The sequence below is a fragment of the Neopelma chrysocephalum genome, unplaced genomic scaffold (assembly GCF_003984885.1).
Source record: "Neopelma chrysocephalum unplaced genomic scaffold, ASM398488v2 Primary Assembly neopelma1_82, whole genome shotgun sequence".
In the NCBI taxonomy this organism is placed as follows: Eukaryota; Metazoa; Chordata; class Aves; order Passeriformes; family Pipridae; genus Neopelma; species Neopelma chrysocephalum.
In genome coordinates this window covers 4,991,354-5,015,764 of record NW_020897744.1, presented here as the reverse complement: position 1 = coordinate 5,015,764, position 24,411 = coordinate 4,991,354, and the positions used below count along the sequence as shown (strand labels likewise).

Below are 24,411 nucleotides of genomic sequence, written 5' to 3'. Positions count from 1 at the left end.
TCCAACTGGCCTAAGACCTGTCTATCAAAGTATATGAGTGAATATTTGAATTGTTAATAAATACCACCTAATTAAGGATTACATAGTAAACCAATAAAGTACTGGTCTGGAAGACCTTAAAGCAACTTCTTGAAATTCAGTGACTGCCATGAGAATAGACAAGGCATCTCAAGTTCTACCTCTGAGGGACAGTGTTGCAGAAGTATTAGTCAGGGACCAGAGTAGGAGTCTGGAGACATAAAAAACCTTCACTGCCTCATTGTGCTTCTCCTTCCAGGTCAGGCATGGCTGTGATTCCACCTGCTGGGGGCCAGGACCGAGTGGCTGCTTCCAAACCCTTCTGCACAGGGCTATTGATGAGAACAGTGAACAGATCGGATGCTTCCTGATCCGCAGGTCAGGCCCCTTCCCAAACCTTCTGATGGGCAGATGTGTGTCCCTGGTATAAGTTCATTGAGTACTATCTTAAGCCAGTAACAAGTATGTGCTTCCTCAGCCTTTTGGTGAGTGGGACTTCAGGAATTCTGACTGATCTTAGACACATTCTGGTGTCTCTGTTAGCATCATGGTCTTGATGACCAGAGTCAAACTGAAACCAGGAGTTTGTGCTTTTGTAGGATGTCAACAGTTGCTGGATCAGCTCTTGTAAAGTTTTTTCTGACCCTTTTTGAAACAGTTCAAATCTGGATTAATGAATTGACTGTTGTGTTTCAGTGGGTGTGATGTGAATAGTCCCAGAAAGCCGGGCCCGAATGGAGAAGGAGAAGAGGAAGCTCATGATGGACAGACACCCCTACACTTGGCAGCCTGCTGGGGACTAGAAGAGGTGATCCAGTGCCTTCTGGAGTTTGGTGCCAATGTCAATGCTCAGGTGTGTGGAGAAATGGTGCACAATTTTTTGAAGTTGATTCTTTGCCTCTAATGTAGCGAAAACAAAGTTTCCTCTCAGCAGTGTGTTTTGCTTGATGGGAAAAAGAACATCCTGCTCTTAGAGCTGAGCCAATGCAGCTCTGCTTTCTCTCCTGTCCCTTGTTATCAGACCTAGGGCTTATCTGCCCATATGGTGGGTTAATTCAGGAAGCTGTGCTGAAGGAAAATAATGGTACAGTGTTACATTTGTGATGTAATGATTAGAATTCAGCTCCTCTGTCCTTACTGTAAATTAAAGGAAGAAGCAGGGCTCTATTCTGCTGCAATTAATCATTAAATGAGCTACAGTGTAAAACTCCATAATACTCCACTTTGGTGTGTTTGGGAAGTGTCTTATGTTACTGAGTAAACTGAGGTGATGTAAGTATGAGTTACACTTCATTTTTGATTACACAGTAATCCTTAGACAGAAGCTTGACAGATAAGAACAAAGGAAATGAATGGGTAACATTTCTAGGTCCTGATGCTGTTGAAAGTGAGATCAGAATGAATCACAGAACACAGTCACAGAGCAGCCATGGCTGTAAACTGCTGCTTGATGCAGACAAATGATTAAACACCTCAGTTGAATTTGCTGTTAAATTTGAATGCTCATCTCTGCCCCCAAAATGACTGTGTGGGAGATGTTACACTGAGCTACTTAAATGGCTCTATAGCACAGGATTGAGGTCAACCTGTTTGGAGAAACAAATCCCAATTTGCTTTTCTTGCCCTGTGGATTTGAGCTCCCACTGCAGCTCTTTGGTGTCCCTGCTGAAGGCAGCTGGGTGTGTCACAGAACTAAACTGCCAAGTTTGCTTGACCCTTCAGAATTAGGGAAGAATTTGTGTATTACTGAATCTTCACATAAGAAACTTCCTGATTTCCTTCTAGGATGCAGAAGGAAGAACTCCAATCCATGTTGCCATTAGCAACCAGCATAATGTTATCATTCAGCTGATGATTTCACATCCAGATATTAAGCTGAACGTACGTGACAGGCAAGGAATGACTCCCTTTGCTTGTGCCATGACATATAAAAATAATAAAGCAGCTGAAGCAATCTTGAAGAGGGAACCAGGAGCTGCTGAACAGGTAAGCTGGGAGGGTTCAAACCATGCTGGTCCTTTTACTAGTTTGTGGTAACAGTTATTCCACAGGCCAGTTCTGCTTCATCCTTTTGTGTCTGTACATGCAATCCGTTTGCCAGATGCCAAATTGTCTGTTGCAGGATTTATTAGGAAACTGTAGGGTGTATGTCCTATGTGTGAGTAAGAATATTAAGGTTTAGTGTCTTGTCAAACCTTATCTTGTCAGTACTAAACTGAGGAACAGGCATATGTGTATATAAGGAGAACATTCTAACTCTGCTCTTGTCTTGTGCTGGACTAGTACAGAAATAATCTATTACCCAGCTCTCCTAAAGCTATCCAAAACAGAAAACCTGACCTAAAATAGCTGAAAAATAGATGCTATGCTGCCCTGCTGAACTATAAAATCTCCAACTGTATCTTCAGGCTTCTGGTGTGACACTTCAGGCAGCTGTTCAGGAGATTCTTCCTACCCTCTGTAAGTTTAATTACTAGTAAAGTATTTCGGTGCTTAGTGAGCTCTTATTATATCTAAAACATAGTTATAAATACAAGTAGTTCTGAATATGCTTTAACATCAGCTTTGAGTCAAAGTTGAACAACATTTTCTTGGTATTAAGCCAAAATGAATTCTCAGGTTGCCCAGAGAAGCTGTGGCTGCCCCATCCTTGGAAGTGCTCAAGGCCACGTTGGACAGGGCTTGGAGCAACCTGGGATAGTGGAAAGTGTCCCTGTCCATGGCAGGGGGGTTGGAACTGGATGGTCCCTTCTAACCCAAATCATTCCATGGTTCTGTGAACACACTTTGCATCAGTGTGGCAGGATTGCATGTTGCTTCCTTCCCCTGGATTAACTGCCAGATTGACTCAAGCTTGTTTCATTTAACTGAATTTATCATTAACTGCTGCTCAGTGCTTCACTACAACAGCTGTTAACCTTTTGTCTGTCTAACAATACTCTCCAGTGTGTGGTCAAGCAATGCCAAGGTTATAAAGTAGAAATAAAGCAGTGTGGAGCAGGCTTGAGTGAGCAGTTACAGCAGATAACTGAACTGAGAAATCACCTGATAGATGTGATTAACAGATAAGTCTCTCATGTCAGCCAGTGAAAGGAACAAGATTCTACAGTTCAAGTAGATGGAGCAAGTGTCTCTTAGTGAAAATATGTCCTACTACATAAAACAACTTGTTCTCCAGCAGTAATGAATTTAATTTCACGTTCCCTTTCTGCCACAGGTTGATAACAAAGGCCGGAATTTCCTCCACGTGGCTGTTCAGAACTCAGACATCGAGAGTGTGCTGTTCCTGATCAGTGTCCAGGCCAATGTGAACTCCAGGGTCCAGGATGCCTCCAAACTCACCCCTCTCCACCTGGCAGTCCAGGCTGGCTCCGAGATCATCGTGCGCAATCTGGTACGTGCTGGAGTCGCTTTTCCTCTGCTTAAAAATGCACGTTGTGGCTTTAACACACAGTGCCTGTAACCTGGAGAAGGCACCTGAAGGTGACACAACTTTTTCTGAAACAGAAAGTTCCCTTAGTTTGTGCTGCTGCTGAGCTGCTTCAGTGGCCTTCCCCCAGGTTTGCAGCAATCCCTGGGCAGCGTGACTCACCTAAAGAACCTTTCCTTGCCCTTTCTACACACTTGAACACAAACACAAGTTGCAGCAGCTCAGTAATGACAGCATTTTGTATGTGCTGGAGGCCCTGCAGTATCTCTGTGCAGTGGAGTCTTGTGTGCTTCATTCACAGCAATAAAGTGTTGGCTGAAATAGCCCTGGAGGCATCGCTGACCGTGTCCCTTTTGTACCCTGACAGCTGCTGGCAGGGGCCCAGGTGAACGAGCTGACCAAGCACCGTCAGACTGCCCTTCACTTGGCAGCACAGCAGGACCTGCCCACCATTTGCTCAGTCCTTCTGGAGAATGGAGTGGACTTTGCAGCTGTAGATGAAAATGGAAATAATGGTAAATGTCAAGTTACACAAGTCAGTGGAAACGCTTCAGTAGGTCTGGTGGTGGGGAGAGCCCACTGACAGGGCTTGTTCTGCAGAGGTGGAACACAATGAAGGTCCAAGAAATCAGAGGTTTTGAGAAGGAAGATGGGAGAAGTGGAAGGGGGGGTGTTAATTTATTTATTAGGCTGCAATTATTGCTGACATTCAGAGTCTTGGACCTTGGTTTGTTTTTACTTTTCAGCTCTTCATCTGGCAGTGATGCACGGCCGGCTGAACAACATCCGGGTCCTCCTCACAGAGTGCAATGTGGATGCAGAAGCCTTTAATATCAGGTAATTATTTATAGTCTTGTGACTAAAAGAACTACATTATATTTTAAAATGTATGATTATATGACTGGTTTAAAAAAATCAAACAACAAGGATTTGGCTTGTATTATAATATTTATACACAAATGTGAGTGAAGCGTGCAGATGATGCTGTGTCTAAATTCTGTGGAAATTATGTGTATACACCAAGAAAAGAAAGTTAAAGTAGGCAGTTGAGATAAGCTCAGTTGGTTAGAGCATGGTGCTAATAACACCAAGGTTGTGGGGTTGATCCCTATATGGACCATTCACTTAAGAGTTGGACTTGATGATCCTTCTGGGTCCCTTCCAACTCAGAATATTCTGTGTATGTGGTACTGAGTTACTGAGGTGTAGCATGGTTTAAGTCTGAACCAAACTTGAAAACAAGGACAGTTGGATGAGGAACTGCAGTAGCAAGCAGACTTTGATCAGGATAACAAACTCTTTTCCCCAGAGGCCAGTCACCAATGCATATTTTGGGACAATATGGGAAAGATAATGCAGCAGCCATCTGTGACCTCTTCTTGGAGTGTATGCCAGAGTACCCTCTAGACAAACCTGATGCTGAAGGAAACACAGGTGGGTGAGACTCAACAGCTGTTGAACTTGAAAACCACTCAAATTGTATTCATGGTATGTCACTTTTAAAGCTGGAATAATTGGCAGTAATATGTTAAATACAGTGAGATGCAAACATTACACGGAAACTTAAAAACTAAAGATGCTGCTCTGCACTGAGGGTACCACAACCCACCACTCTGCTAGCAGGGAACTGGCTTTTATTTTTCAGTGCTGCTCTTGGCTTACATGAAGGGAAATGCCAACTTGTGTCGTGCAATAGTGAGAGCTGGGGCTCGGCTTGGAGTCAACAACAACCAGGGAGTCAACATCTTCAACTACCAAGTTGCTACAAAACAGCTTCTCTTTAGGCTGCTGGGTGAGTACCACTGGCTACAGTGGGAAAGTGTTTTTAGCTTATGCTGCTGGGATACTTCAGTGAAGGAAAGAACTCTGGACATCTGACTTAGATGACAGTAATTCTAGGCAGGCTGAACTTGTGAATTTTATACTACTTTCGGGGGGGGTAGAAATACTAGCTTTTCTCATGATCAGCTGAGTAGTTGTACAGTGCAGACCTGTCAAACTTAAATATTGCTTTTCCTGGAAAGATAGACATGGAAACTCCTGGCTGGGTGTGTAACCTGATGAAGCTTAAAACCCAGACACTGCTTTGTAACTGCTGCTGTGTAGTTGCTGTGGGTATGTGATGATGTTGAAAGCAAGTAAACATTGTCTACAACCAAGACCGCAAGAGTAGTTAGATCCATTGTACTGGCTGCAACCTAAAACTGGACAAAGCCTCCTTAATATATTTAGTGAACTCAAGAGGTGTCTGAGCCCATTTTGTCTTTACATTTTTGCCTCTAACAGATATGCTGACAAAAGAACCTCCCTGGTGTGATGGCTCCAACTGCTACGAATGCACTGCCAAATTCGGAGTCACGACAAGAAAACATCACTGGTAACGTGACCCATCTTGCTGTGCTTACAAGGAAAGATTCCTCTTCCAAATGTAGTTAGGCTTGTTCCACCTGGTGGTTTAGGGAACCTCCATGTTAATGCAGGTGTATAACCACTAATCCAGCTGAAACATTCCACCCTGTCTTAGATCAGTAACTTGTGGTCTGACTAAAATCTTATCTTAAACAGTTTGTGCATTTAATATTCTGACTGGTTGTAAATGAGAAATTCTGTCCAATTTCCAGTAGTAAAACAGGATTAAAATGCCCACTTTCAGTAGTTGTCATGGAAAGAGTGATGCACTTTACTCAAAGAGAGAACAGTGTATTGTATTGATATAGGACAGTGAGTTAACAAAGTTCAGTGGTAAATGTGGCAGTGGTTTAGCAAGACTTGATGGCAAGGTACACTTGATTATTTACTGCATAGAGGATTGGGTCAGACAAAACTGAGGCTCAGAAGACCCCTCGTGTTCCAAAACTCCTTCTCACTGGGAGTTCAGGTGTGACTGGATCCAGATTTAGTCCCAGGCTTGGCCAATAGCTTATGTCTAAAGGATGATACATGTGCAGTCAATCCTTTAGACCACTTAGCTGAGATTCAAGGTTTCAGCACTTATTCCCCATTCACTTACTGAGTATCTGACACTCTCAGCTGTGAGTAACCTCGAGAGGTGTCTGCTCCAGGGGAGATCCTGGTATGCAGCCCACTGCCATGCAGGAGAGCTCAACAGCTGTTCACTACTTATGGAGCAAGATGATTGACTTGCAGCTCTGTTTGTCCCCAGAGCCCAGCTTAGCCAGACACAGGCTTTGGGACAGCCCTCTGGCTGTTCCTTATCCAGGACAGGCAGGAGGGAGCACACCAGCCCTGTGTGGGGCTGACCTGCTCTGAAACAGGAGAGAGATTTGAGCAGGTGTTGCCAGCTCAGCTTTGGGGTTCTGTTTGTAAGGGCCGAAAATGCTGACATGAGTTGCTCTTATGTAGATATGAGTTGCCATTTTTAACTAGCCCGAACTTCTACAAAACATGCTGGGTTAGAGGGATGTTAAGCTAAGATTTTCTTAGCCCAGTGTTCCAGAGAAACCACAGGTGGATCAGTTGAAGTTGTACCAGTTGACTGACGAGTACAGAAGCATCATGTGGTTTTGGCATTAGTAAACTCTTCCACGAGAGATATCAGAAGATACAAGACAAACATAGCATTTCAATTGGTCCTGTCCATTTTATTGATGACAACATTGATAAAGAATGTCAAAGAATAAAATCCTGGTGTTCATTAGGAGTGAACTCACTTTTCTCCCACCCCTCTTCTCCCAACAGCCGACACTGTGGACGCCTGCTCTGCCATAAGTGCTCAACAAAGGAGATTCCCATCATAAAATTTGATCTGAACAAGCCAGTCCGAGTTTGCAACATCTGCTTTGATGTCCTGACTCTGGGAGGAGTCTCCTAGTATGCTGTGGAAGTAAAGGGATTCCCAGTCAGTGCTCCTGACAGCAGCTCTGCTTACAAGCCCTCTGGATAGGGAAGAGGAGGCCTATACACGTCTTCTGCAATAGACTGAACTAATTAAGGACCCTGTTATGATATACTCTGGTATAAATGACTTTGTACGACTGTAAATGTATCAGGCTGTGATAGACTTCACTAGGAATTTGAGTGGATCGTGGCAACCAAGTGACAAGAGAACTTAGACCCTCTTCTAGTTGCAGTGGGGTATGGAAGCTGAAATTTAGACTGTTTGAATCGATGCAAAACAGGTCTGTCCTTGACATGGTGCTTTGCACTGAGCAACTCTATTAAGTCCTGTGGCTTTCAGGCTGCTTAGTAGAGATGGCATTAAGTTTCAGGGTAACCAGGTATCTTTCTTTGCTTTGTCTTAAAGATAAATGTTCCCCTTCTTTAGAGAAGACTTCTTGTGAAGCTAAACTGAGCTGTTGCAACCACTGTTCATTTCAAGAAACTCTTCAAACCTGGGGTAGTTCTAAGTATAGCTCAAGAATTGTGGCCTTACAACAGAAAGCTTTACACCATCTGATGCAAAGCAGTCAGAATTGCAGACCCACATCTTGATACCTCCTCAGCAAAGTCTCATCAGCTTTAGCATGTTCAGGAGAAGTGCAGGATTGCTTTAGGCAGTAAATGCTCTTGCTCACCCCTGCTAGAACTGTCAGTCTTTGTTGCACTTTCATTTTTACGTCGCTGGTCCTTCCAGTCCAGGGAACTTGTGTAAATGGCTGAGTTTGCTGAAAGGCCTGAGCATGTGCTAAAGGAGAAACACTAAACCCGGGCAAGTCAAACTCACAGTACAGCAATAAATGCTGAAGTGCATTAGGAATCCCATGAGGGACAGTAGCACTTTCCTTGGTTTACAGAGCCTGGTGACTGCTGGGGGACAGCCAGGAGCCCTGCCAGTGTAGAATGTGCTGCACCTCAAGACACTAAATTTGGGTCCATTTTCAGCAGGATTGCTGGTGAGTGGGACTGTATGTGGAGGCTTCCTATTAGGAGTAAGCTGCAGTATTTTAATCTAGGCTGGTCATGCTCTTTTAAACATGGTTGATCCATGAAAACCCATCACCACGTTGTGCAGGTAAACAGGAAAGGACTTTCCTGGTAGACCAAGTTGTGATTTGGTGGCCAAAGGCTTCAGTTAGGAAAAATGGGTACTTGAGCAAAACTACATGCCACGTTAAGGCTGTTTGTATCCCAAGAGATGAACGTAGTTTAGACTCAGCTCAGCATTCCTCATCTGTGCTCCATGAACTGGTGTGCACTGATTTAATGACTGTTATCTCCAGTGAACACATGGACACTTTGGTGACGGTGACTTGTCAGTCTTAGAGAGTCAGATGGGATGATAAACCAGACTGCTGCTGTAGGGGAGACTTGCTTGAGGTTTTTCTCAAACTTGTACAAGGAGAGGATAGGAGAGGGTGTAACTGCTGACGTTTGCACAATGAATTTCACATCAAGTCTCACTTGATCTGCACTTTGATCTCCCAATATGCACATGTTGTAACTGGAATCACCCCTGTAACACTAGGAAGAGTAACGGATGACAATACAAACTTGCCTCACTGTTTGATGTCTGCTGCTGTCCTGTTCCAGCAGAGTGCCCTGGATAACACAGCTGGTCTCTTATCACAGTTACTAATCCAAATGATGCATCTCTGGCATAATATTGTAAGTGAATGTGGGACTACAGTGGTGTCATTTAATGTTGGTGACAGAACTAATGGTGTCAGTCAACTGCAAGCTACAGTCTGGGTTCTTTGAGTGAAATAGGTGATGGCAAACATTGTACTTTTAGTCCATTGCTTTCTGATGTTTCAGGGTGTCATTGGCTGTAAGTCTGTAGCAGTGAAAGTTAATGTGGAGAGAGTGAATTTGGTGAAAGAATCCTGCCTGTAGTGTATCCCATGGGAACACGGTGACATCCTTCTTGGTTTGGAGCTGCAGAGCTGTGGAGGGGTAAGTGTGTGCTCAGAATGCTTCCAGACACTGGTAGAGGAGTGGTTTTCCAAGGCCACAGCCTATGGACTTCAACTCAGTTGGAAAACTGCACAACATGTAACTGCTAAAGCATTGAAACATCACTTTTTCAGTGACTTCTCTGGAAGGGGCAAAGGAACAGGGAGCTCAGCTCTAAGAGAATAAGCAAGCTTTTAACTGATGGAAAAATGTGGATGTGGTGAAAACTCAACTGAATGGCAAGTTTAAGGCTGGCTAGTTGCTCTTTTAGAAAGTAGAATATTAATTAAAACTGTGTAAAACTTGGAAAGATTTGAGAAACCATCTGTAGTGCTCCCGGTTTGCTGTTTACAGCCAGTACTGTCCCAGCTTTCTTACTGAAGTCTGAAATGAAAGCTAAGGTTATTGATAAATGTACAGTCTGAAGTGTTCATTAAAGCAACTAAATTCAGCAAATTTGATCATTTTAAAGTGCCTTTGAGATAGTTTCCTTCCAGCCAACTCTGAATAGCTTTCTGCCAGAGCTAAAGGGGAAAAGCTCAACAACTTGAACCAAAACCCAAGTCATTTCTTTTCTAGTTCAGCTGAGGAGGTTGACTCCACCAACAAGTGGTGGGACTCAGCCCCTCACACACTCTGCCTAGTACTGGTCTGAGCTCTCAGACCTCTGAGACTTTTTGGGAGTTTTGCTGGCAATGCTCCACTGCAGGGTACAAATGTGAACGAGGCACTTGGTAACATAGTGGTGGTCAACACATTTCCAACTCTAAACAACTGCTCTTCCCTTTTTGTAGCATTATACAGTGGTGACCAAACCCCCCACCCCCTTCCCCCTGCTGTCTTTTAGTGGTATCTATTAACTTCAGACTCGAGTCTGCCAAGCATTGAACAAAAGGGTAAATGGAAAACACAGTGGTGTCCCTGGGAAGTGCTGCTGCCACACCAGGCTCCAGGCACTTCAGCAGGGCTGCCTGGGAAGTCTGGGTGGTTCATGCTGTAGCTTTTTGTTCTGAGACTGGATTCCTTTTGATTGCAGTCACCCAGCACTCTTACACAAGCACAAAATGTGGTCTGGCTGAGATTTTGTGTCTCTAAAAGGTGCAGTCACCGTTTCACACCACTGAGTGGAGTGAGAAGGTCGGTGTTCAAGGTACTCAGAGTAAGTTGCTGGCTAAAAGCTGACCTGCCTTAATGACTTCCTGTGCTGGAGATTAACAGCTTGTACAACTGCTCAGTAGTGCTTCTAAACTAACATGGAACAGTATGGGAGGCCAAGGCTGGATTGTTCTGTAGATCAAATGTTAATAGGCAAGTCCTCTCTTTTCTGTAACCAGCAGAGGTGGGTACTGCAGCAAACTTGTCTCTAGAAAAATCAAAGCTTGTACGAGTGACAGAAGTAACTCTGAACCTTCTAATACCCTCTGTGAAATAGAAAAGGAAGTCTTAGAACAATGGCATTTTATCTGCAATGTTTGTCTGGAGTCATTGTAAAAATGTATTTTTCCAATATGCATTACTTTGTTGTGTAATGATTCTACTTGTAATAAAATGCAGAACTAGATGATGCATCCTGAGGTGAAACCTTGCTAAGGACACATCTGCTCCTGGAGAGAGCTGTGCCCTCTGCCAGCTATCCTTCCAAACCACAAGGAAAACCAGGGATACAGCATCCAATTGGGCATGACAGCTTTTATTCTTTGTTCTGAAATTATTCCAGGTGTTCATTTTCACATGGAACTGCTACACTTTCTTTTGGCTGACCAGATCTGTAGTTTGTACCTATGTGAATGCCTTAGACCAGACTTATCTGTAATCAGTGCAACAATCCAGCTCCCCCCAGGCCAGAGCTGGTTCCTGGAGTGAATCAGTTCAAGTGGCAGACACATGGTGCACTCAGCTGTGTCCTGGGGGGCAGCCCAGCCCCCTGGGAGGGCACAGAGCTGCTGCAGCTTCACTTCAGGAGCAGGAAAGCCCCAGTGCAACAGCAAACCCAGCCAGGCCCCGGGGTGACACTGTGGTGCATTAGGCTTTTATTAATAAAACTTACTAAAGTCCAGATGGATGGTGACCTTTATTAGAACACTGTCTGTGGTGACTTGTCCTCTCTCTATTGGTCTTTTCTTCCCACCCTTTTCCACCATGGGAGAATCCAGGTGAGCTGCTCAATGGAAGTACAAGCACGACACTCCTGGAGCACTTCAGGTCAGCGAGGGTGTCTCCCTGTTTGCTTTAATAGATGACTTATTCCCAGTGCAAGACAAACTTTCCCCCCCAGTGATTCCAAACACTAAACTGAGAAATAAACTGAATTGGTTTTCAACCAGCTTTAACTTAAAGCAAAATCCTCCTGCCCTGCCTTCCTGCAGCAGTTTATTTGATTTTGGTGTAGCTCCTGCAATCAAAACCATCCCCTCAGCACTGTTTGTGTAGTGATGGAGTGTTACAGCAAGATCAAACTTGCTTAGAGCTGATCCACCTTCACTAGGCCTGACTTGCCCTCACAAACTACTTCTTACACTATTTAATAATATGGAATTTGCTGCAATGTTTAAATACCTTTAGAAAGTTCCTTTAATGGTATTCCAATCATTTTGGGGGATGGTTTCACCACTTTAACAAGAAAATGCATTTCAATAGGTGGTGTCTAAAAGCAAAGGCCATGCTGGCACTTCCCCTGCCCACCAGGTCCTGGAGGCAGTGAAGCTTTGCAGCTCTCTCCTGCACCTCTCAGCTTCATCTTCAGGAGTGTTGTGTGAAAGGAGCAGTTCCACCCCCAGAGCTGGTTCAGTTCTGCCACACACGTCCCACTCCCCCTGTCACTGGGAAGAGCTGCCTGAAGTGCCTTGGGCTTCTCAAGGTGATAGTGGAAAAGAAACACACCAGGATAAGGTTGAAACCCCCACAACCCCCTAAACCTCTATTACAACCAGCATTTACATGTTTAAGTTGCTCTGTGGCTCCATCCATGGCAGCTGTAGCATCTGAACTTTATCAGTGAAAAGTGCTGTATAAGTCCTGCAGCAAGGGAGTGATTTATTGTTACTTTGAAGTAATTACTGCCCAGCCTCCTCTAAGCTTGCTAATTAACTGATCATTTAGATCTGGGGTCTCTCTTTAGAGGTGGCAGTAGCTAAAAATGAATTTATAAACACCTTCCAGCTGCTTATAAATAGGTGGCAGCTGCCCTAAGGAAAAGAACTGACCACAGCTCAGCAGAAACTGTGCTTTGCTGGACTCTTGATCTGGGTGTCTCTCAAGGCTCAGCTATACCAGGAGCTGATTTTAACAGCAGATTCTACCAAAACCAGCACCTGCTTCCCTGCAGCCTGGGGTTTATAGTGCCTGGGCCCTGTGCAGGTGTTCATTTGTCCTTTTCAGCAGAAAAATGGCAATGACCTGCCCTGGTCTTCTGGGAATCACTCATAATACTGAATTTTGCCATGGATTTTAAGGGAGCTGGGCCTTGTGAGGACACATCCAGCTCAGCCTGATAGGCACAGACCAGATGGGAGGATGTCATAGACCAGAATGGAAAGAGGAGGCAGATTATTGGATGGTCGTGTTGCCACACAGGCAATAACAAAAGCTATTTAAAACTCAATCCTGATCTGAACAGTTTGAAAGTGGTGAATCACAGAGCAGGAGGGCGAGGTTAATACAGAACAACCACCCTCATAGGTGGCTTCCAATGTCTAATGCAAACACTGAAGGAGGAAATCCAGCTCTGGCCTTTGCCTTCTGTACTCCAAGACATTGATAAAGCTTGTGTATAACCCAACTGCACAAGCTCCCAGATACTGTGTACCCTAACTGGAGGAGAAATTCAGGCTTCTCCCTGCTACCCTTAAACTCTCTGGAGTGAATCAGGTGCCTGGGAAGGAGCATCAGCACAGAAATGCAGCCGGGCCTGAGGACGGTGCACGAGCTGAGGTCAGTGATGCTGCAGCGGTTCTGTGCTCACTGACCCCACTGCCTCAACACCCAACATGTCCCACCACTGTGCACACAAACATCTATTTCCTGGCTGCACAAGAAATAATTTTTTAAATAGTTTTTAAATAGAATTCAGGCCGTGCATCTTACAGTTGTAAAAATACCACAGGAACAAAAAAAGTACCCTGTTACTGGTTTTGTAGCTAAAGTGTTTCCCCCCTCCCTCAGCTCCATCTCCACAGGTTAAAAAGCATCACAAATAACATGGAATTGTTATTTGCACAGACAGCTGGAAGGGATGGAGCTGGAGCTGCCCATCCACAGTGTAACGTTCCGCTGCAGGATTTTCCGTGCCCTGGAATCCAGCACCTGGAATCACCCTGTGAGGACACACTGTTCAGCCAGGGGAGGGCAGCCCTCGTACTCCTCCAGGTGAGGGTTATCCAGGTCCCCCCTGTCACTGTGCTGGGAGGAGGGTGGGTGGCCCCAGGGGGGCCCTTTGCTCCTCACACAGACACAGTGACTCCCCTTGGAGCCAGGGCGGTACAGCTTCCGAGGGACTCCGGCCCAGGCTCTGCTCACTCCCCCACTGGGAAGGGAAAAGGAAAATAAATTACAATTCAAACCCATGGAAATGCTTCCTGTGCATAGAGAATCGTTAGAAAAAAACCCCCAAGGTAATCTGGGGAAATAGAACTAACAATACACCCCACTGAGGTCGACTTTGCTCCCAGCAGCCCCCACCCCACAGCTCTGTGATACGTTTTTACTGGCTGTGTTTCAGAAACCCGAGGCCTGAACCTGGTTTCATCACTGCTGCTACACACTCACCCTTCTGGGAGTGACCAACTTCTGTGTCCCACATTTCCATGGTTAGAAAAGGAATCACAGCCCTATGTAACACAGCAAAATGCCTTTTCTGGAGGTACCTCATTGCTCACAGGTGACCACACGTCATCACAGAGTGGTTTGGGTTGGAAGGGACCTTAAAGATCATCCAATCCACCCCCTGCCATGAGCAGGGACATATTCCACTAAACCAGGCTGCTCAAGGCCTTCTGTGCCTGCACTGAACACAGTGATTTGGAGAACTGAGGCAAAAGGAAAAAGTTTTAAGTACTTCCCCAGCTAATTCATCATGTCTCTACACCTTTAAGTGTCTCTTTCTAGGCCCAATCCAGCCTGTTCCCCCAACCACAGCAGCTTTTAAACCTGTAAACTCTTACAGCAGTCCCAAGGCTGCACCCAAGCTCAGTCTCACAGAGGAGCAGGTCCCCAAGGTCCCCAGAGCTGCTGGGGGACTGACGTGAAGCCCAACCACTCTGCAGTGTGGGCTGTGAAATGATTTAATCTTCAAACAAAACAGTCTCTAAAGTGAGAGCAGAACACAGCTAAACAGGAAAATAAGTAGGAAATGACTATTCAAAGCTCAACCTCATTTTTATGTGGTTTAAGTGAAAACTGTTGTGGGGCAGCCTGTCAGACAGGCTGTGAAACTGTGTCAAAAACACAAGTTAATGCTTGTATTCCTGAGAGGGGAGAGAACCTGCTCCAGTCCCAGTCCTACTGGGGTTTTTGTCCTGTTTTCCTGAGAACAGGAGGATCAGGCACATGTGGCAAATTCTGAAGCCTGATTTTGATTCCAGTGTGAGAGAAGAGGTTGTTTACCCTGGAGAAAAGGAGGCTCAGGGGGGACCTTCTCCCTCTCTCCAACTCCCTGACAAGAGGGTGGAGCTGGGGGGGGGTTGGGCTCTGCTCCCAGGGAACAAGGGACAGGATGAGAGCAAACAGCCTCAAGTAGCACCAAGGGAGGTTTAGGTTGGATTTTGGGGAAAATTCCTTCATGGAAAGGGTTGTCCAGCCCTGGCACAGCTGCCCAGGGCAGTGGAGGAGCCCCATCCCTGGAGGGGTTTAACAGACTGCGGATGTGGCACCCGGGGACATGTTTTAGTGGTGGCCTTGGCAGCGCTGAGGGAACTCGATGATCTTGGAGGGCTCTTCCCACCTGAACAATCCTGTGAATGCAGACAGGGAAAGGGACCATGCCTGGGGTATTCCAGCCAGGCAACACTGCTGCACATGGAACCTGTGCCCTGCTGTGGAGTGGTGGCTGCAGGAGCCAGGACACCTTCCTGCACCCCTCCTGCCAGGGGAGCAATGACACAGTGCAGGGCACCCAAAAAGGGGCAGAAATGCTCTGCTCCAAAGGATCCACGACGTGGGAAGGCAGTTTACCTCTGTGTGGAGCACCAGAAGCGGGTGCCCTTGGCAGAGCTCCACTCAGAGTTGCAGGGTGGGAACTGCTGCTTCCTCTGCTCACTTTCTGCTTGGAATTTCAGAGCTTCCTCAATGGCAGCCTCAGCCTCCCTCAGGGCTTCTGTGGGTGCCCCGTTCTCATCGTAGAACCTCCCCACCAGCTTCCCTGGGAGAGAAGATCAATCAAGACCACAGTGTTTCCAGGCAGGGAAAATGCATAGTCCTGGTGGTTTTTTATTTTTAATTTGTTATTTGAAGGCAAAAAAGAGGAGGATGTCACCATGGCCCAATTTTAGAACTGAACTGAGCTTACATCCCTTCAACTAACTCTTGGATCACCCAGCAATTTACCCATATTAATAAATCCACACAGGACAAGCTTAGGCACAGACAGAAACCAAAGCCACTTTCAGCAGCAGAACCCACCCATGCACCTCTTTCCCCAAAATAGTTTCCCTGCACTGCTGCTCCTACAGTCTCCCAAGTCCTGCTGATTTCAGGCTGGCTCCATGCCTTTGGCTCAGGAAAAGCAGGGCAGAGCTGACAGCCCAGGTGGGAAAACTGTTCAGCTTCCCCTCAGAGGGAAGCAAACCTCAAACTGGGTGTGCCTGGGCAGCAGCTCCAGCTGGGCACTCGCAGGGTTCGGGGTCTCCAGCACAGAGAGACCCTCACCAAGGTGATGCCCTGGAGATAAAACCTGGTATTTTGTCCCCAGCTTTCCACCGTTCCCCCACCATGTGCCCCTGAGAGCCCCCCCAGCCCCAGCACCCACCCACGGGCTCATAGTTGTCATTGTAGAAGCTCAGCCAGCCCTGGATGGAGAGCAGCTCCTGCGGGGACAGCGCCGACACGTCGTCCACCAGCCCCGACGTGGTGAAGTCACCCGTGGCAAACGCTCTGGTGGCATCTCTGCCTGTGGGGTGAGAGCACAGCCAGGGGTGAGACCCTCAGACAGGGAGTGAGACCCCAGCCAGGGAGAGAATTCCTGTGCCAGGGGTGAGTCCCCAGTCACGGACTGAATTCCCCAGCCATGGAGTGAGTTTCCAGTCATGGAGTGAATTCCCCAGCCATGGAGTGAATTCCCATGCCAGGGTGAGACCCTAGCCAGGAGGTGAGACCCTACTCCCCAGCCATGAATTGAATTCCTGTGCTAGAGGATGAACCCCCAGACATGGGGGGAATCCCCCAGCCATGGAGTGAATTTCCATGGCAGGGTGTGAGACCCCAGCCATGGAGTGAGACCCCATTCCCCAGCCATGGAGTGAATTCCTCTACCAGGGGCTGAATTCCCCAGCCATGGAGTGAACTCCCCAGCCAGGGGTGAGATCCCATTCCTCAGCCATGGAGTGAATTCCTGTGCCAGGGGATGAACCCCCAGCCAGGGGTGAGATCCCCCTCAACGAAGGGGGAGCCTCCCCCAGCCAGGGGGTGAATTCCCCAGCCCTGGAGAGAATCCCTCAGACGACCCCCAACCCCCGTCCGGAGCTGATCCCCAACCTCCCTCAGCCAGGCTCAGCGGCATCCCCAGCGGTACCTGCGAGCGCGCTGTACGCCCCACCAGGCCCGTAGTGGCGGCGGCCGCGCTGCACATCGAAGACCCTCCCGAGCAGGGCGAGGTAGAGCCCGGGGTCCCCCGGCGCGCCCCGGTAGCGGCGCAGCTCGGCGGCGCGGAGCAGGCGGTGGCGGGGCTCGAACCCGCGGCGCAGGAGGCAGGCGGCGCTCAGGCACAGCAGCGCTGCGGCCGCGCCCCGCCACATCGCCGCACCCGCGCGGCGCGACACCCGCGCGGCGCGCTTTACGGCAGTGTGGCGAGGGAGCGCGGGGTCACGGGATGGGATGGGATGGGAGAGGAGGGACTTCAGAGATCATCGTATTCCAACCCCCTGCCAGGGACAGGGACACCTGCCACAAGAGCAGGTTGATCCAACCTGGCCTTGGACACTTCCAGGGATGGGGCAGCCATAGCTTCTCTGGGAATTCCATCCCAGCCTCTCCCTGCCCTCACAGGGGAGAATTTCGTCCTAAAAATGCTCTTCTTGAGTACATGCACAGAATCACAGAATTGTTAGGGTTGGAAGGGACCTCTGGAGATCACCCAGTCCAACCCCAGGCCAAGGCAGGGTCACCCAGAGCAGGTCACACAGGGACACATCCAGCTGGGTTGGAATGTCTCCAGAGAGGGAGACTCCACGACCACCCTGGGCAGCTGTTCCAGCACTCTGCCACCCTCAGCAGAGAGAAGTTCTTCCTCATGTGGAGGTGGAACTTGTTGTGATTTAGTTTACGGCCATTGCTCCTTGTCCTGTCTTTGAGAAGAATCTGGGACCATCCTGAGACACCCCTTGGGGGCATCACTTATGGGAATTAATGAGACCCCTCTCAGTGTTATGTTCTCCAGGTGCAGCTCCCACAGTCTCTCCCCATCAGAGTGCCGTTCCAGCCCCAAATCCTCTCCATTCCCTGCGCTGGATCCACTGCAGCCGCTCCTTCTTCTCCTTCTCTTTCTCCTTCTCCTTCTCTTCTCCTTCTTATCCTTCTCTTCTACTTCTTCTCTTTCCGCTTCTTCTCTTCTGTTTCTCTTCTCCTCCTCCTTATCCTTCTCTTCTACTCCTTCTCCTCCTTCTCTTTCTGCTTCTTCTCTTCTGTTTCTCTTCTCCTCCTCGTCCTCCTTCTCTTCCTTCTCTTTCTCCTTCTCTTCTCCTTTTTATCTTTCTCCTCTTCTTCTCCTTCTTATTCTTCTCCTCCATCATCTTCTTCTCCTTCCTTTCTTCTCCTCCTCCTCCTCCTTCTCCTTCCCTCTCACGTCACGGTGGGGAGGGCGGAGCTTTACGACGCCCGCCGCCGTGCTTTGCGGCGGTGTGGCGCTGTGCGGCGGCGTGTCGCGGCGCGCTTTGCGGCGTTGCGGCGGCCCGCGCTGACAGGTGCGGCGGGCGGGAAGTTGCTGACTAAGGCGGGCCGGGCCGGGCCGGGCGGCACCGGCGGCTGCGGGGCTCCGAGCGCCTCATGGGGACGGCGGCGAGCCACAGCAGCGAGGAGGAGGAGGAAGGCGCCGAGGAGGGCATGGAGGGGCCGGCGGGCGGCGCGCCCCAGCCCGGCGCGGCCACCCCGGCGCTGCCGCCGGCCGAGGTGCTGCTGGAGCAGGCCCGGCTGCGGGAGGCCACGGCGCGGCTGCGGGACGCGGCCCTGCCCGAGCCGCTCGTGTCGCGGCACCACAGCGCGCTGGTGCGATGGCTGGAGGAGCGGCTGAGCCGCGGAGACGAGGCCGTGAGCCTGGAGCAGTTCTGCGAGGTGCTGGAGAACGTGTCCCGGCTGGCGGCCGGCAACCGCGGCGAGAGCGAGGAGGTGAGACCGCCGGGGAGCACCGGGGGGGGGGGCCCTCACAGACCAACCCGTCCCGCCCCCTGCCACGGGCAGGGACACCTTCCATGAGCCCGGGTTGCTCCAAGCCCCGTCCAGCCTTGCCTTGGACGCTTCCAGGGTGTGGCTGACCCCCTCCGGGGATCCGCCTGCCCGCCGGGGGCTGCGGGGTCGGGGAAACCCCCCAGGGCGGGTCTGCCCTCGGCACCGGGTCCGTGACCACTGGCACGACCCCGGACACCCCACCTGGTGTCGGAGGCGAGGCCAGGCCGGAGGGTTCTGCACCAGGCTGGCAAAGCAGCTGGTGGTGCTGATAGCAGCCTGTCAGCTCCCTGATACCTCCTTTTTTTTTTTTTTTAATTTATGCCAGTTATCAGTGATCATGCTCAGCAGTCGCTTGTGAATAAAATGGGTATTTACTGCAGTATTTCTGCTGGTGGTAGCACAGGTTGGAAATCTTGCCTGAGCAATTCCTCTTGTGTACTTCCCAGTGTTATCAGCAAGTCAAAGTTTTTCAGGCTTGATTTTATTGTAGCTTTTTAAAACCAGCAGTGGAATTTTCAAGTTGGTATCCCATTACTTACTGGAAAGTCAGAGTTTTGGAAAACTTGCAAGAAAGTGGTGTAACCCTAACCCTGCACAGACAGGTGAGGTTTTAGTGGTGTAAGAGAGTCCAGTTTCTTTTCAGTTGTTGGAAGGGACACGGGGAGTTTAATGTCTAGAACATTGCAGCTTTACCCATCCAAAATGCAGCAGAATACTGTGCTGGGAATTCCACACTCAGCTGAGAAAGTGGCTGTGTCTGAATTCCTCACTGCAGGCAGTTCCTGGGGCTCCCCAGTCACTTCCTGCTGTCTTTGAGTAGCAGAGTTAACTGTGTAAACTGATAAATCACGCACACACTCCTGAGTCAGTGCTGACAGGGGAACAGGGCTACTGCCATCTGGGAGGAGACTCATTTTGGGGTGTGTTGAGATCACACTGGTTTAAATGGCTTGGTAAAACGCTGCCTCCACTTTGCAAGAAGATCCAGTAACAAACACTTCTTCATTTGTAACAACACGAGGTGAAATTAGTCCCTTGGGGTTCCTTGTGTTGGCACAAACAGCTGAGCCTTGTGGGCTGCAGGGATAGTTTGAGAGTTGTCTGTGTTGCACATCCTCCCCTGCACGAAGAATCTATTTGTTTGGGTTTCATTTCCTGCTCTGGGGAGTGGGGAAAAAGCTCGTCACAGGGTTTGCCGTGGCACGGATGTGTGGTCACATCTGCTTTGTCCTGCCAAGGGGAGACGTTGGCAGTTCTGAGGGAAACCTCGGTGCCATCGTTTCTGTCCCCAACCCACTAGCTGTGGGGTTTGAGATTTCCTGGTCGTGCTTTGCACTGCTGAGAAGTCAGTTTGGGGCTGGCAGGTCAATAGGTTTCACTTTTTGGTGTTTATAGAGGCCTGTCTGGCACAGAGCAAGTTTTGCTCTGCCCTTTCAGTTCCTCTGTTCTCAGCATGGGGCTGTGAGCACATACTTTGGATGCTTTATGGGCAAAGTGAACCTCTCTTCAAATGCAAAATCTGTTTTCTAGGTAAACTGAACCTCTGAATCCTTTTTTTTTACTCAGTGGTGCTTGAGCAGTTGTCATGTCATGCTGGCAGCATTAATGCTGCAGTTCTACCAGGAGCAGGGGGGCAAATACAGAGTCCTGTCCTGCCATCCAACTCCTGAGCTGGCAGACGAGGGACTGATTTTTCCATGTGCTGTATTTCCGAGCAATCCTCTTACTCATCATTTCCCAGGAAAGATGTTTCTTCATGTTCAGGGTTGAACTGGGTAGGAACTGAGGATTTACTGCCTTTATTTAGGAGTAAGATGCAGCTGGCTTGTGGTAAAGCTGCTGCTGCATTTGTAGCATGTCCCAGGGCTGAAATCAACTCAAAAACTCAGAGTACAGGTTGATATATTGATTTTTTCCCCCCTTTTTTTGGCTTATCCCCCATTGCACAGGGCAGCAGTGGAAATTGTGGATGTTTTGTGTCAAATATAGGGTTTAGTTATACTGAACAGTCAAAAAATAATTTTAGAGTTCTAAATTTGGTGCAATCTCCTGAGATCACAGGAGGAGTTTAAAAATAAAATAACAAAATCCTGCATTAAGATGCAAAGAAAAGCATATATGTGGTAATCCCTTCTTACATGAAAGTATAAGAAATCAGTTTAAAGTATCTGTCGGCGGATCCAGCCTTGTTGTTTTGTGTGTGTTTTATTTTCACCAGTTACATCACAAAACTTGCTCACTTTGTAGTTTAGTAACTGCACAGTTTGACTTCTGTTATGAGGAGAAAAAGTCATAATGGTGAGGATGGTGTGAAACTACATTGAATTGTTTTGGCAGCTGAGTTATGTCTGTTAGAATCGATTCCCTCTGGCTTGTTCTCCTCGAGCAAAGGTTTTTGTTCTGGGATCTGCCTGATGCCCCATGTCAGTCTCCTGGACTGGCCGTGGTGCTCAGCACCAGCTTTGCTACTCAGAATAGGTTTTTTAAAGGTGATAATTGTTATTTTGGCTTCAGCTGTGTTTTTAGTAAGACTTTATAAAGCTGTCAAGCTAAAATTCACCTCAGTGCCATCTTAGCTTTAGGCAGCTAAAACACCTCTCTTTGATTCTGTTGTGTTCTGAGGACTTTGCTCTCATTTAAGTGCTGTAATTATGTCATGGTTAATTGGCAGGTTATTTTGAGCTGATCAGCTCTCTAGGATAGACTTTTAATGGTGCAGCAAGTTTGATAATCAGGTAATAAACCGAGAGACTGAAGCATGAGCTGCCTCCCGAGCAGCAGCGATCCTTTGACTCAGACACCCCCGGGATGGTCTGTTCTTAGGCACCACATTTTCTTGGCTATGTGGCTGAACTTGAAATACCAAGTTCAGGGCTGGGAGACACGAGTCTTGCTTGTAAAGAAATATCTTTTGTAAGTGCATTCCCAATTTATATGGAAAAAGTGGGTACTCCTGAAATACTGCATTTCTCTTTTGGGATAAGTCCCATTTTTTTAGCAATTGACCAAAAGTTTGTTTCAGAATTAAATCTGATTGTGAAAATATGATCCAGTGACACACTACTATTAAAAATCTGGCTATAAGTTCTCTGAAGTGGTTGGTTAAAGTCATTTACATTTATGAGCTTGGTTCTGTTTTATAGGCTCAGCTGAATAAAAATACCATGTACTTTTGTTAGTTCAAAGTTGTGAAGTGCTGTGTGAGTTACTTTTTGTACATGCTCAACACAACTTTTTATATGAAAAGTTACATGAAGGTCAAAGTTAATAAAGCTGGCAGTGGTTCCCTTCAATAAGAAAAAAAAAGCCTTTTCTAACTCTCCATTGTTTCACAAATACTTTGACAAACTATATTTTGGTATTTTGTGTAGGAGGACAGTTTATGGAAGGAAATACACATTAAAAAAAAATCTTCTGATTCTCAGGACATTTTCTTAAACAAAGCAAATATTTAAACCCTGAAGGAATTGGAGTGGCTGCAGTGAGAGGGATGCAGCAGGGATGAGTAATGGAAGGTGTGGCTTCTTGAACAACCCACCCTTCACTGAAAAGCTTTCTGAGGTTCTTTAGTGAGCACCTTTCTCCCAGTCCCAGCTCTCCATGGATGGATCCTGCTGATTCACTGGGGGAGATGATGGCCTGTCTCCACCTAGGCATGACTACAGCTGACTTTTATAGGAAGGCAGTGCAAATACCTCCAAACTTGCTAGACACTGCAGATTTCCAGCCAGGCTGTTTCCTGTTACCATGATTTCAATACTGTGGAAAATTGATTGGTTTGAGTTTAATTTAATAATGTTACAACGTTTCTATGAAATGCCTTGAATTCCTGCTTGAAGGAAATATGCTGAAATAAATTTTCCTTTTTTGTCCCTCCTCAGGCCTTTGCACAATTTGATGTTGAAGGAGATGGCACTGTAGATGTGGAGAATATGCTGGAGGCTCTGAAGAATTCTAGTGGAGCAAATCTTCAGGGGGAGCTGAGCCATGTAATCAGGCAACTGCAAGCTTGTTCACTAGTGCCAGGTATGGGAGCAGAGGGACAAAACACATGGTTCCCCAAGTCCTGCCCTATAAAAGGGGTGCTGCTTCAATAAATTGCTTGTCCTAACCTTATCAAAACCATACTCCAGGAGGTTCTTGTTTCTTCAGTATCAAGCAAGTGAAGTTGCTATAAATTAAAAATTTCCCATAATCATGTGCAGAACTTCCTTTCACAAAGAACCACTCTTTTCTTCTCTGTGTGACTGGGGAGTGTCTTATCCTCCTTTGGTTTATCTCACAGGCAGAACAGAGCTCCTTGCAGGGTTTTGGTGCCCAGCTAATGCAGTCTTGTACTTGGTCACTGGGGGAATAAATCCTCCATGGAGTCTGCTTCAGGGAATGAGTCATACACTTTATTACTATTATATTGTTATTCAGCATTTGAAATCCTGCTAAAACATCATTCAGGTTTTACAGTGTGTGGTTCAGAAAGTGTCAGTTTCCAGAATTTAATTTCTGGGATAAGTATCAGTTACTGGCTTTCCTTTGATGGTAAGTGGCTAAAGAGGATTTGCCTTAAAAGATAAGACAGGAAAGGCTAGAATTGGCTATAGATAAGTCAGAGGAGAGGACTTAGAATACTATTCTATGCATCTAAATGCACTGGGATTCAGAGTACCAATGTGAAGGAGCTGGAATTTCTTACCAATTTGGTGGAAAGCATTAGAGATCTCTTTGGGAATAATCCACAATGCCAAAGTGAGATGCTTAATGTAGCTCCAAATAACTGATGCAAGTACATCCCCTTGTTGGCCAGACAGCAGCTGCTTCACTCAGGTATTGAAGGTAAGGGTTTGGGACAGCAAAACAAGCATAAGATTTTTGGTTATTGTTTTGAACTCCTTCAGGCATTTCAAGTAACTCACAAAAATATTTGCCTGCGCTTTTCCCTGTTGTAAAGGTTGCAGACTTGAGCTACTTTGTGTGGTGGAATGTAGTTTCCTAATATTGGTCGCCATGCTTAATCTGGATTTCTCAAGTAATAGTATCTAGAGGGGGAATGTGATGGCTTGGTCAAGTCAGCTCATAGAATCACAGAATGTCCTGAGCGGGAAGGGACCCACAAGAATCATCCAGTCCAACTCCTGGCCCTGCACAGTCACCCCAACAATCCCACCCTGTCACTCAGAGCATTGTCCAAACACTCCTGGAGCTCTGGCAGGCTTGATGCTGTGCCCACTGCCCTGGGGAGCCTGTTCAGTGCCCAACCACCCTCTGGGGGAAGAACCTTTTCCCGAGATCCAGCCTGAACCTCCCCTGACACAGCTCCAGCCGTTCCCTCAGGTCTTGTCACAGAGAGCAGGGATCAGAGCTGCCCCTCAGGAGGAAGCTGCAGTCCCTGGGGGGGTCTGACATCCATCTCCTCCAGGCTGGACAAACCAAGTGCCCTCAGCTGCTCCTCATATGGTCCCTCCTGACCCTTCCCCATCTTCGTAGCCTCCTTTGGACTCCCTCTAATAGCTTTACATCCTTCT

The 24,411-nt window shown here is 47.5% G+C and overlaps 3 protein-coding genes across 8 annotated transcripts in view; 2 read left to right on the top strand and 1 right to left on the bottom strand.

The window, feature by feature from the left end:
• The window catches only part of ANKFY1 (ankyrin repeat and FYVE domain containing 1), a 32,457-nt gene extending 21,588 nt beyond the window's left edge, over positions 1-10,869 (top strand). For all 3 annotated transcript variants that reach the window (XM_027690748.1, XM_027690747.1, XM_027690749.1), the window contains 10 exons: positions 278-396; positions 715-871; positions 1,804-2,004; positions 3,236-3,412; positions 3,816-3,963; positions 4,195-4,285; positions 4,758-4,882; positions 5,094-5,240; positions 5,735-5,825; positions 7,148-10,869. In XM_027690748.1, coding sequence (XP_027546549.1) covers positions 278-396; positions 715-871; positions 1,804-2,004; positions 3,236-3,412; positions 3,816-3,963; positions 4,195-4,285; positions 4,758-4,882; positions 5,094-5,240; positions 5,735-5,825; positions 7,148-7,280 — 1,389 coding nt within the window. In that variant the 3' untranslated portion in view covers positions 7,281-10,869. The remainder of the gene's footprint in view (positions 1-277; positions 397-714; positions 872-1,803; positions 2,005-3,235; positions 3,413-3,815; positions 3,964-4,194; positions 4,286-4,757; positions 4,883-5,093; positions 5,241-5,734; positions 5,826-7,147) is intronic.
• Positions 10,870-10,975: 106 nt separating this feature from the next.
• On the bottom strand, positions 10,976-17,247 carry LOC113971144 (neuferricin). Its single transcript, XM_027690751.1, has 4 exons — positions 17,025-17,247; positions 16,263-16,403; positions 15,470-15,656; positions 10,976-13,823 (listed from the first exon to the last, which is right to left on the bottom strand). The coding sequence occupies exons 1-4, from the start codon at positions 17,245-17,247 to the stop codon at positions 13,610-13,612; spliced, it is 765 nt and encodes a 254-aa protein (XP_027546552.1). The 3' UTR covers positions 10,976-13,609.
• A 1,218-nt stretch (positions 17,248-18,465) lies between these two features.
• ZZEF1 (zinc finger ZZ-type and EF-hand domain containing 1) overlaps positions 18,466-24,411 on the top strand; it is a 58,353-nt gene continuing 52,407 nt past the window's right edge. For all 4 annotated transcript variants that reach the window (XR_003535466.1, XM_027690798.1, XM_027690797.1 and 1 more), the window contains exons 1-2: positions 18,466-18,832; positions 22,774-22,918. Coding sequence is in view for 3 of the 4 variants with exons in the window: in XM_027690798.1 (XP_027546599.1) it covers positions 18,494-18,832; positions 22,774-22,918 (484 nt within the window). In the remaining variant the exon portion in view is untranslated. The remainder of the gene's footprint in view (positions 18,833-22,773; positions 22,919-24,411) is intronic.